We start from the raw sequence: 13,237 nt of genomic DNA, 5'->3' as shown, positions 1-13,237 counted from the left end.
CACACGCCTTTCATATCTCCATTCACTCGCAGAAGCACACACCATACTTTCCATACATTCACTCACAGAAGCACACACCATTCTTTCCCCTTACAATCCCAAAGAAATGATGGTAAAGGGAGAAAAAAAATCACTTTTACAGCAAAAATAAGTTTTTGCAGTAAAAAATGCAAGGCGCTTCAGCGATGAGATGGTTACTCACATACCGCACAGGCTAAATGGCTGATTTTAATAATATTTGCAGTTCATCAGGATTTCAAAAATTGTCTTCCTCTACCATTGGCTAAATTTAACCCCATGATCAAAGGGATCATGGGGTTAAAATTTAGTATCGGCCATTTTTAAAAAGGGAATGTGACTTTTCATAGCTATATGATCACTGTGGTAACATTGGCTACCACAGTGATCATTTAGCTAGAATACTTAAACTTTTTTTTTTTTAAAGTTAAACTAGTTTATGTTTAGATAATTTAATTTGGGGGTCTCTAGGGAATTTTGATCTTTATTTATCTGCCTTTAGAGACCCCCCAAATCATTTTTTTTTACTTTTTTATTTTTTTAACTTCATATTTTTTATTTGTTAACAAGCATTATACCGTTGGAAAGGTGAGGCGATTACCTTTCCAACGGTATATGTTGGGGGTCTGTAGCTGCTTAGATGCCTGAGATACAGGCATCTAAGCAGCATGCCCCCATACCGCTTTAACTGACAATTGTCAGTTATTAATAAAGTTGCGCGGTGACGTCATCGCGTCATTACGAGCGACGTCACCGGCCGGATCGGGTGGTCCCAGTGATGCCCTTCAATATGAGGGGCAGATCGTCGGAGTAAGTGGTGATGGGGGTCCACAGACCTCTATCAAGGTAAGGTAGTGCTAGCGACGGCATGGTGCCGTCGTTAGCACCTGACTGGGACTGCTAGCGACGACACCATGCCGTCGTTAGCAGTCAAGGGGTTAAGGTATAAGCTGAAATTTGGCAAACATCACTGCTCTGGCTTTTGTAAGTGAACCTGCACATAGAGCCCTCTGGGTGAAGTCTTCAATGACAGACACTAGGAAACATATTTGTCAGGTTCCTTTCATGAAAAGTACTTGTTTACTAAACACCTTAAAGGCCCTTTAGATCACTTCTGAAGACAAATTTTGGTTGTCATATCGGAAAGCCTCAAATTCAGATGAGTATACGTTTGTTCTTTCAAGAAAACGTATGCTTTGAGATATCCCTAGAAGATTTGTATTCTTCCTCGCTTCTTACCAGGGAAGCCATTAGAGGTAAGATTCAGAGCTTAAGAGGATGTTAATCTTGGTTTATTTTTTTTAAATTCACAAAGCCTCAAGTTCCTTCAGGCTTATTGGTTACTTGAGTTTCCTCAACCTCTGTGCCAGACTAACATAGTTGAAAGAAGTAAAGTTTGCTATGGACATTTCCTTGCCACTTTAGAGTTACAAGACGCTTATTTGTATATTCTGGGTTTCATCAAAGGTTCCTGCTCCATGCTCTATCAAGGCCTTGGGACCCAAGAGCCCAGAATATTGAAGGTTAGTGGGGAAAGAAATGTACATCTTTCTCTGCAAATCCACCTTCATTATTTTGGGCTCTTGTAGTATTTCCACAAAAAGTCAGAGGCTCCAGGCAGTGCCTGAGAATATAATTTGAATTGGGGGGCAGCCAAACTAACTCAGACTGCTGGTAATAAACATGTGGGTTTTTTTCTGCAGTCACTTATTTTGTGGGCAAGGAATGAAAAAGCAATAATTGGAAGAGATTAGAGATTAGAGTCTGCCTGAAAAGTCCCAAAATGGCCCAAAGTAAAATACCTAGCATTGGCTTTTTAGTAATATATATTTTTATGGCATTGCGCAACTTCCCTGTCACTGATACAACCCCACACTACCTCTCACCCTTTCTCTGTGCCTTATGTTTATCCTCACCCTGTTACCTCAAGATTGTAAGCTTGCGAGCAGGGTCCTTTCCACTGACTGACGGTTTGTCTTAGTCTGTCAATTCTAGTCTTGTAATACCCTTTTAATATGTGTATTGTACTAAGCACTGCGTAAATTGTTGGCACTATAAAAATAAAATAACTTGTACTTGGCAAACAACAAAGTTGATGAAAATAAGGATTATAAGATATTTTCCAAATCAGGGAAATTTAATATATTTTAGGTGGCTTTGTTTCCCCCATTGGCTTTAGCAGTGTCCAATTTATATACAGGTAAAACCATTTTTTTTTTTTTACTTAATTCAGATTTTTTTTTGATACAACATAACAAAGACAAGATAGTTATACTAAAAATAACTATATCCAAGCTTTTTTTTTTTTATAAAGATTTTATTCATATAAAATGTCTTGGATTGATGAGTATGGTTTAAAAGTCCTATTTGTGCTGAAAACAACTATTTACAAGTGAACACTAAATACTTACCTGGTAATATTTCTTTTGTATCACCCAGCAGCTCTAGTTTGACCCACCCAATAAAGTTTGCTTTTTACTAGGGTTGGAACTAACAATTTACATAACTGATTAGTCGGCTGATTATTTTTTAGATTAATTGGATGAAAAAAAAAATTTCATTTTGAAACTTGTTTCATTTATTTAAAATGTATTTACTAAGGGGGCCAGGGAAGTTAATGATGGGAACTGGGAACCAGATCGGACCGAAGGGTGGAAGGGAGTTTATTTAATATGCAGACTGGAGGGTGGGAGAGGGTTAATGATGGGTTTAGAGAGAGACTTGGGACTGGATCAGACCGCAGGGTGGGAGGGACAGGAAGTTTATTTAATTTGCAGACTGAAGGGTGGGAGAGGGTTAAAGATGGGATGAGAGGGACTGGATCAGACAGATGGGTGGGAGGGAGGTAGTTAATACATACATTATAGCAGCTTGGCACATCTTCTCCACTCAGCTCCAAAGTAGCATCTGTTTGAAATAAGTTTAAACTTTAAAAAGTTTCAAACAATAGTGTGTGCTGTACCCAGACCAACTAATCGATAATGAATATCGCTGACAATTTTTTTCATCATCGATTATCAATTTAGTTGTTCCAGCCATACTTTTTACATAGGTTTTATGATGGCGCTTTATTATACAGGCGTGGTTGGGAGGGGCAAGCTTTTATAGGTTTGTTACAGCCCCGCTTTGAGAAGGAGCTGTATCTCATCTTCAGGGGTGACAGGTGAGCCCCTATTTATACAGTGTAATGTGAACAGCATGATTTTGTGTATAAAGACTTCCAATAAATGTGACTAGATTTTGAGATGCAATCCAGCTAACCTTTGTATATAATTTCTGTTTTATGCGCTGCTTCATACCTATAAAGAAATATTTCTTTATATGTTTAATTTTGCAGTGGTATTTTTGTTTGTTTTCCTCTGATATGTTTTCCTGACCCGTTTATCATCTGTTTTATAAGACATGCCACCTATTGCAAAAGCCTTCTACAAAGAATCCCCAACCATCACATCATGGGCCCAAGTTGAAGTGAAGAAGTGGAGGTAATGTAGGTGAAAAATAAATAAGGTTCCTATTAGACTTGTGCATTCTGAATGTTTACAAATTTTAACAAGTTTAGCCTAATTTGTTAATTAGTATTAGCCTCCACAAATAAAGTCAGATGAAACGGCTCTGAATATTCCTTTTATCTTCCGCATTTTCTAGTAGCTTTGCCAGCACTTCTTTAGCAGCTGTTATATTTATTGGAGTAATGAAAGCTTGGCTTTTTGACAGTTCCCAGAAAATCTATTTATGCCTGTTAGTGACACTAAGCTTAATGCATTTGAAAGGTGCATGGCCCTTTTTAATTTGTGTTTTCTGCAAAATCCCCTCAAATGTATTTGCTCCTTTTACCACTCACCAGATAAATACCACTGCAGGAGTTGTGTTTGGCTGAATGCATATCCTTACACATGATGTTCTCCCCACCAGCCAATCTAGCGCTGGCTGTGCTAAACCCTGACTGCAGGAGTCTGTTTAGTCCCCAGTGCTCATGTGTAAAATCATCCTTTTGATTTTAATGGGAGCACTTTCCCACCATTGGTTGGCTGCTTAAGCTGCCAATCGGTGGTAAGAAAGTTTGGATCCTGGAGGAAGAAATAAGGTTTTGAAGAATGGCTGAAAATTCTGTGTAAGGTAAAAAAAAATTCTTGCTTTGGTAAGAAAACAAATTAAAATCAGATTACTTTAATATGCATTCTTTCATAGCAGGGGTATCAGGGACATTAGACTGTCCCTTTTTAAGCATGTTTAAGAGATACTAATGGACTGCTGGCAACTATTCCAGAAAATAGCAAGGGTCAAGTGCCAGTTAACATAGAACAATAAAAAAGAAAACTGTAGTTAACCATTGAAATATACAAAAAACGAAAACTGTCTGCGCTTCTTACCCTAATAAAGTTGGCAACCAATATATAAACATAATATAAATGAGAGGTTTTTGGTTATATGGATTGGCCAAAGCATAATTAAGCTCACCTGCCACGTCAAGGCACACTCTCAATAGGGTGAGAACCTACTCTCACCTCCTACATAGTGGGCACACAAAGCAGTTTATACTGCTACCAAAACCTTATTAACCCCTTAACGACAATCCCCGTACATGTACGGGGTTGCCGTGCAACGGGTTAACGACAATGCCCGTACATGTACGGGCTGCCATTAAATAGCTGCATCGCCGCGATCGCGGCGTTTTCGCCGCGATCGGCGGCTTTGCAGCATCCACGGAAGCCTCACAAGTGAGGCTGACCGTGGATCCGGGGAGGGCAGCCCTCGGCAGCCCTCCCCGGAAGAAAAATGGCCGCCGCCGCACCGATCATCAAAGATCGCGGCGGCGCCCGGCTAAAACAGCTTAGGAAGCGATCTGAATCGCTTCCTAAGCATAAATGGTGTTACTGACATGCCTCGATATCGAGGCATGTCAGTAACACTACCCCCCTACCCCGATCACCTTGTGATTGCTCCGAAGAGCAACCACAAGTGCCATCCTGTAAATGACGTTGCCGTCATTCACAGGATGGCATGAACAATAAATATGAGTTCATAGAGGGTCTATCCAGACCCTCTTGTGAACTCTCGAGCTCCTCCTGCAGGTTGAATGCAGGTACTGCATCCAACCATGCAAGGTCAATGGAGCCCAGCTCACTAATGAGTGATTAATAAAAAAAATTAAAAAAAAAAAATTAAAAAAATGTTTAAAAAAAATAAAAATAATATGGTAACATATAAAAATCCCCACTGTCACCAAAAAAAAAAAAAAAATTAATAAGCAAGTCCTAAAATTCTTTATCTTTACAAAAATTCCAGCATGGAAAGAGTTAAAATATTGGCATTACAAATGCCCATAGGGTGTCTCGTATTAAAAAATGCATGAGTGGATGGGATAAATTGAATTGGCCGGGTTCAAAGGTGTCCCAAATATGGGACATGGGGGCAGTAGGATCAGATGTCTAAATGGCCAAAAAATACACACCTCACAAAGGCGGCCTTTTACCTCCCAAATAACCCAACAAACCCATGCATGTGGGGTATCACTGCACTCAGGAGATGTTACTGAACACATATTGGGGTGTTGTTTGACACGGACATATACCAGGAGCGATAAATTTATACCTGAAGTACAACGTGTGTGAAAAAAATACAAAAAAATGTACTACCATAAAGTTTCACAAAGGCTGGTGGTAAAATTAGTGCATGGAAAGGGTTAAATTACCAGCATGTGAAATACCTTGGGGTGTCTAGTTTTTAAAAATATATGACTTGATGGGGTAAATTGCATTGGCCGGCTTCAAAGATACCCGAAATGGCACATGGGGGGAAGAATTACCAGATTTGGAAAAAAAGGTTTTGAAATAGCAAAACGCTACCTGTACTTATTGCCCCATAACGTGCAGAAAAAAGCAAAAAAACATAAAAACATTGGGTATTTCTAAACTCAGGACAAATAGTAGAATCTATTTAGCAGGTTTTTTCATTCGTTTTTGCAGATGAGTAAAAGTTTTTTGTTTAAAAAGTGAGAAAAAGTAATTTCTTAACAAAAAATCCCCATATTTTATCATTTTTTTTTATAGTAAATTAGATGATATGATAAAATTAATGGTATCTAAAGAAAGCCCTGTTTGTCCTGAAAAAAACAATATATAATATGTGTGGGAGCACGAAATGAGAAAGAAGAAAATCACAGCTAAACAGCAACACCGAAAAATGTTAAAATAGCCATTGTCCCACAATATACTACGAGTAAAAACCCCTATTGTCCTTAAGGGGTTAATGTGTTGGGGGAGGTGCGATTAAACCTCCTTCCTATTAACCCCTGGACAGCAAGCTGCAACCAGACTGATGAGGAGCCAACAACCTCAAATATGTGCACACAGGGAAAAGAAAAAATGTCGGTGCGCTAAGCTAGTCACAGGCTCAAATAATACAAATGTATAATACAAGGCCTACCAAATAGGTGTAAGCATGCTGCAAAAACAGTGTATTGGCTGTACAATGTATACAAAAAACGAAAACTGTCTGTGCTTCTTACCCTAATAAAGTTGGCAACAAATATATAAACATAATATAAATTAGAGGTTTTGGTTATATGGGTTGGCCAAAGCATAATTAAGCTCACCCGCCACGTCAAGGAGGTTTAATTGCACCTCCCCCAACACATTAATAAGGTTTTGGTAGCAGTATAAACTGCTTTGTGTGCCCACTATGTAGGAGGTGAGAGTAGGTTCTCACCCTATTGAGAGTGTGCCTTGACGTGGCGGGTGAGCTTAATTATGCTTTGGCCAATTCATATAACCAAAACCTCTCATTTATATTATGTTTATATATTTGTTGCCAACTTTATTAGGGTAAGAAGCGCAGACAGTTTTCGTTTTTTGTATACATTGTACAGCCAATACACTGTTTTTGCTATTTGGTAGGCCTTGTATTATACATTTGTATTATTTGAGCCTGTGACTAGCTTAGCGCACCGACATTTTTTCTTTTCCCTGTGTAACCATTGAAGTATCACAAATATCCATACTGAATTGAGGCTTATGTTATATTTTGTATATGCATTTATAAAATGTCTTTGTGCGCTCGTTATGCAGAAAAGAAAACAATAATATTATTTGTGATGATTTAAAAGAAGATGGCAAACGACCAATACCTAACCCTGTTCAGAATTTTCAAGATGCGTTTTACCCATTCCCTGAAGTGATGTCTGCGTTAAAGATAGCTGGATTTGAAAAACCTACTCCAATTCAGGTATCCATGTTTATGATACAAACTGTTAAAAATCAAAATTGTCAAAACCAAACTCACGTGGTTACAAGGCAGCTTAATTGGAAAGTCTGCCCATTTGTGTGTGTTAATTATTTTTCCATTTTACAAGGGCAACCAACGTTTTTATATATCCACAGAGAACAAATAAGTATTTAGGGTTTTTTTTTTGCTTTTTTTTACCCCTAAAGGACTAAGGCTGTTTTTTTTTTTTTTTTTTTTGCTTTCTATTGTACACAGTGTTTGCACACTGAAGGGTTTTTTAGTATCTTTGCCGTCGTAATTTCTTCCACTCATTTAATTTAACCACGCAAATTATATATATATATTCATTTTAGGGTAAGTATACATGTAAGTACCGTGTTTGCTCGATTATAAGACGAAGGTTTTTTCTGAGCACATGCTCTGAAAAATACCCCTCGTTTTATAATCCGGGTCGTCTTATAATCAGACCTCAACTAGGTCTGACCATGAGACCAAGATCCAGATCCCCCGCAGCGCTGGATCCTCCTGTCTTATGCCTCCATTTAACCCCCCCCCAAAAAAAAAAACTTACTGGTACTTCTGACTCCCCGGTCATGTAGCAGGGGCAGCGTGTAGACGTCTATACGATCCGCATAGACCACTTCCGCTGAAGGAGGTGCGGTTAGCAGCGGGGGTTGTCTGCGTCCATCGCACAGACCTTCCCCGGTTGTCAGAGATCAAAGTTCCGCGCACCGTTGCGGGGGAATTCTCTCTGACAGTCGAGGAAGGCCTGCGCGATGGACGCAGACAACCCCTGCTGCTAACCACACCTCCTTCCTGCTGCAGCAGAAGTTTCCTACGCGAATCGCGTAGACGTCTACCTGCTGCCCGGACAACACACCGGGAGTCAGAAGCACCGGTAAGTGAGGGAGGGTGTTAAATAGGGGGCATAAGGCATTTCTGTAGGCAGAGTGCTCTATGAAATGCCTTTTAACCCCCTTAATGCCACTCTGCCTCCAGAAATGCCTTTTAACCCTCTATACGCCACTCTGCCTCCTGAAATGCCTTATACCTCCCTATATGCCACTCTGCCCCATAATATGCCTTTTAACCCCCTAAATGCCAGAGTGGCATATAGGTGTATAAGGCATTTCTGGAGGCAGAGCGACACATAGGGGGTCAAAAGGCATATCATGGGGCACAGTGGCATATAGAGGGTTAAAAGGCATATCATGGGGCACAGTGGCATTTAGAGGGTTAAAAGGCATATCATGGGGCACAGTGGCATATAGGGGGTATAAGGCATTTCTGGGGCAGATGTGCATAACTGGGGGGGCAGGTTGGAAAATAAAAAGAAATAAAAACAAAATATTTTTCTCAATCATAGCTTTTATTAAAAAAAAAAGTTTACATGAATTAACATTACTGGTAAAACTTTTTTTTTCTTATATTCAGATTTTGGGAGGTCGTCTTATAATCAGGGTAGTCTTATAATCGAACAAATACGGTATACATATATACTGTTTGTGTGTATATATGTATGTGTGTGTGTGTGTGTGTATATATATATATATATATATATATATAATGTGTATATATATATATGTGTGTGTATATTATATACAATGTAATTTAGTATGGAAAAAATGTGTTTCTAGTTTTAACAACTTTACGTAGCCAGTGCAAATGAGTGACTTGTTAAATGGAGTTGTATACATTCCTGTATCCCTCAGTGGAATAAGTCAGGAAAGGATTGATTGGTGGGTAACGAGAATAAATACAAATTGCCTGAATTTTCATGTTGGTGGTGGATGAACGTAATACTTACAAGCCTTTGATCCATGTATAGCTTAAAAAAAAAAGTTATGGTGAAGATTCTTTATAATGGTTAGTGCCACTCCTAAATGCGTAGAGAAAGCGGTAATATACACTATATGTACAAAAGTGTTGGGGCACCATTACACCCACAGGGACTCATTCTAAATAAATAGACATTAATATGTAGCTTCCGAAAAGGCTTGTTTTTGCAGGGTTTTTGAGTGTCAGTCAGGCACTGACTCATCCAACCATGTCTTTATGGATCTTGCTTAGCGCGCGGGGACAGAGTCACGCCTTCCCCAAACTGTTCCCACAAAGTTGGAAGCATAGCGTTGTCCAAAATGTCTTGGTCTGTCCTCTTCCGTTTCCTGTCAGATTTGCCTGACATGGCCCACATCTTATCTGAAGCAAACCTCCTTCCAAATGGATTTTCACAGCTTATTGTGGAGCGCTGAGGATTTTTTTTTAATTTTCTTTGTCATTAGTGAATGTGTTTTTGTTTTGTTTACAACACAATTTTTTATATGTTACATGTGAAAACACCTTACAATCTGATATTTTTATGTATGAGGATTTTTGTATGTAGTTAAGGAATGACTGTTAATCCCCCTCCCCTTGTTCTTATCTTCTAAAGTCACAGGCTTGGCCAATTATCCTTCAAGGAATTGATCTAATTGGGATTGCACAAACGGGCACTGGAAAAACCCTGGCATACTTGCTGCCGGGCTTCATTCATTTGGACCTCCAACCAATGTAAGACAACTCTTTAAACATTTCTAGGACTATAATGCTCAAAGTACAATGAAACAGTCCTAAATCATTTTGCTTGTGAATGGTTATGTTGCGTTATTGACAGAAGACATAAAACATATAAGCACTTTACAGAATAATAATAAATAATAAGTATTTGATGTTGCAAGTCTGTAGAAAACACCATTGTTATAATCGTGTGGTAAAACATTTACACAGTTTTAAAAAAAGTAATTGAGAAACCAATTTTGAAGTCCAAACCAGGTGCATTTGTTTTTATAATATGTTTTGAAAACTGCTAAATTGTAATAAAGTTACAGTACAGTTTTTGGGTGATTATTAGGTAAAATATATAACCACTTCTCAGGGTGTTCCTGTTTTGTATTTCAGTTTAAGTGTATTGTGTGACAACTTTGTAATATTTTTATTTAGAGGATAATTGTGTTAATCATATTGGTTTTATGTCTTTAGCCCTAGAAATCAGCGTGATGGTCCTGGTATGTTGGTCCTTGCTCCAACTCGTGAATTAGCTCTTCAAGTACAGGCAGAATGCTCAAAGTACAAGTACAAAGGTTTTGAAAGGTATGAAATGTGATTATTGAGATACATTATTAAGCTCTCCCTCTGAGATACAAATACACTAGTAATCAACTCAGAAGGTTACTGAATAGAAGCATAATTGATAAAAAGAATAGTTATGGAATACAAAGGATTAAAGGTTAATTATGTGAGAAGTGTCAGTTTTAAACACGTATTATACACTTTATGTTGTATGGCTTTTCCATTAGCTTAAACATTTCTTTTTTTTTTGCCATTCTTTATGTAGCATGTGTGTATATGGTGGTGGTGATCGCAAAAGCCAAATAAATGTGGTTACTAAAGGCGTGGACATTATCATTGCTACCCCTGGCAGATTACATGATCTTCAGATGAACAACTTTGTTAATCTAAGAAGTATAACATACCTGGTAAGAATTGTATTTTAGATGATGAATATTGTGGCATTAACCCCTTCTCAACAGATGACGTACCCGACGTCGGTAAAAAAAAAAAAATTGTTTTAATGTACATTGGGTAGTTGGTGTGATGGGGGTTATTTAATGGTTAATAAGGGTTAGGTAGGCAAGTCAACAAATATATTTTTGGTGTGGATGCACTGAAATGAAAATTCTGATTCGCTTGGCCAAAACCGAAAATGACCCACCCACTTTTAAAATAAATGAAAAAAATATTCACACTTTTATTAAAAGTAAGTAACATGCCAAAATTGGACAGAAAATTCAATGTACTGGCTCACTTAGCATGATAGCAGTGTGATTACAGGCTCCCTATGTAATGCTATCCCCCCACACTTACACATCCATGCTATCACACACACACACTCATTCACAAACATTAATTCCCTTAATCACGCATACAGCTTTCCCCACCTCCTTACCTGAACTGCAGATCTCTCACTCGTAGACTTCTGCAGGGGCCCTGCTTCCCTCTGTGTGTTGCTGTGCGAGCAACTTTTCTTGTCCCGCCCCAGAGGAAGAACCACTGGAGCAGAGTCATGTGACGTGCATTCACATGACTCCGCTGGGTTCCTGCTTTTCCTGGCCGGTATGATTATTTTTGGCTTTTTTTTATTTATTGTTATTTCGGAATTTTGCCGATAATGCCCTTTACGGCCAATATATTTCAGCCACCGAAATATCTGTGCATCCCTAATTTTTGGTATTTTTAATGCTTAGACTAGGTTTGAATAACTTGTATACCTAAAAAACTGTAAAAGTGGTGTGTGGTTTAAAGAAAAAAAATGCCTACTTGTCCTGAAAATATATATTTACAGTACTGTGCAGAAGTTTTAGGCAGTTGTGGAAAACAATGCTGTAAAGTAGGGCGGTTTTCAAAAATAGTCTCACTAACAAGGTGAGGTTGCTAAACACTTACCTTGGCTCACCATGGTAAGACTAAGCAAAGCAACAAGACAAGAAGGTAGTTATACTGCAGGGGTTGACAAATTTAATTTGGATCAGCCAAAAAATTTAGAAGCCAGCTTTTTAACAGAAATTGAAACAATTGAGAGGCGTTGTAGAGAAGGATTATGGTTAACTGGGGCAGAATTTGAACCCTCTGGTGGTTTGTCAGGATAGTTCATTCACCAGGAACAATATAACTACATTCATTTTGTATCCAAGATAACAATATAAATTCCGTGTTGTCAGAACCTCTACAGTATCTTTAGTAAACCGATCAAGATTAAAACTGTTTTACTAGCCTGCTTGTTTCTTTGTGAATGTTACTGCAAACAAAATCTTCAATACATCATAATCTACTGAATTAAACACACGTTTTTGGGTGGGGGGTTTCCTCCAGATTTTAAGGCATAATGGACTGTTTACTCAAATTTTTCATTGCAGGTTTTAGATGAAGCTGACAGAATGCTAGACATGGGCTTTGAACCGCAGATTATGAAGATACTAATTGATATAAGACCTGATAGGCAGACAGTAATGACAAGGTAATTGCATTTCGCTGGCTATCACCAAAAAAACAGTACCTCTCTATGGAAACCAGTGTAAATACAAATGAAAATAGCAGCGTGTGGATTGTTTTTCTTTAGCCGTGTCCTGTTTCAGTGCCGGACTGCGCATTTTACCTGTTTTTGTCTATGACCTTTATGTTCCCCAATTTGTAGAAAAAAATTACTTATTTGCATTTAATCTAGTGTTGGTGTTATTTTTTCTTTCATTCAGTGCCACCTGGCCAGATGGCGTACGTCGGCTTTCCAAATCTTACTTGAAAGATCCAATGATGGTGTATGTGGGAACTCTTGATTTAGCTGTAAGTTTTTTTTTTTTTGTTTTTTTTTGTTTGTTTCTTTTTTAATGTGACACGATTCAAAAACTTTCCTCCTCATTGCATGTATCACAAGGCATCATCCTATTAACTCCTTGATGACAATTGACGTGCCAAGCCATGCAAACCAATGTATGTAGGGTATCACTGTACTCGGGAGATTTTACCGAACTCATATACAGTGACATATACCAGGACTAGTAAATTGATACCTGAAGTGTGGAAAAAAAAAAAAAGAATACCACAAAGTTTGACTGGTGGTAGAATTGGTGCATGGAAAGAGTGAAAATACTAGCATTTCAAATGGCACATGGGGGCAGAATTACCACATTTGGAAAATGGTTTTCAAATAGCAAAACGCTACTTGTAATTATTTCCCCCTAACGTGCAGGGAAAAAAACAAACATTGGGTATTTGTGAACTCAGGTTAAATACCGTATTTGCTCGATTATAAGACGACCCCCCAAAATCTGAATATTTATGAAAAAAAGAAAGCCTGAATATAAGATGACTATATAGGGAAAAAAACTTGCCACCCTGCCCCACAAATGCCTTATACCCCCTATATGCCACTGTGCCCCATGATATGCCTTTTGACCCCCTA

General features: G+C 38.3%; 1 protein-coding gene across 1 annotated transcript in view; it reads left to right on the top strand.

Moving 5' to 3' along the window:
- The window catches only part of DDX43 (DEAD-box helicase 43), a 36,801-nt gene that overhangs the window by 9,526 nt on the left and 14,038 nt on the right, over positions 1 to 13,237 (top strand). The window contains exons 5-11 of the mRNA XM_053460354.1: positions 3,419 to 3,500; positions 7,086 to 7,242; positions 9,674 to 9,792; positions 10,261 to 10,371; positions 10,616 to 10,757; positions 12,195 to 12,295; positions 12,531 to 12,618. Of these exons, the coding sequence (XP_053316329.1) occupies positions 3,419 to 3,500; positions 7,086 to 7,242; positions 9,674 to 9,792; positions 10,261 to 10,371; positions 10,616 to 10,757; positions 12,195 to 12,295; positions 12,531 to 12,618 (800 nt within the window). The remainder of the gene's footprint in view (positions 1 to 3,418; positions 3,501 to 7,085; positions 7,243 to 9,673; positions 9,793 to 10,260; positions 10,372 to 10,615; positions 10,758 to 12,194; positions 12,296 to 12,530; positions 12,619 to 13,237) is intronic.

This window comes from Spea bombifrons, chromosome 3 (genome assembly GCF_027358695.1).
Source record: "Spea bombifrons isolate aSpeBom1 chromosome 3, aSpeBom1.2.pri, whole genome shotgun sequence".
Lineage (NCBI taxonomy): Eukaryota > Metazoa > Chordata > Amphibia > Anura > Pelobatidae > Spea > Spea bombifrons.
This window is presented reverse-complemented; position numbering and strand designations above follow the sequence as displayed.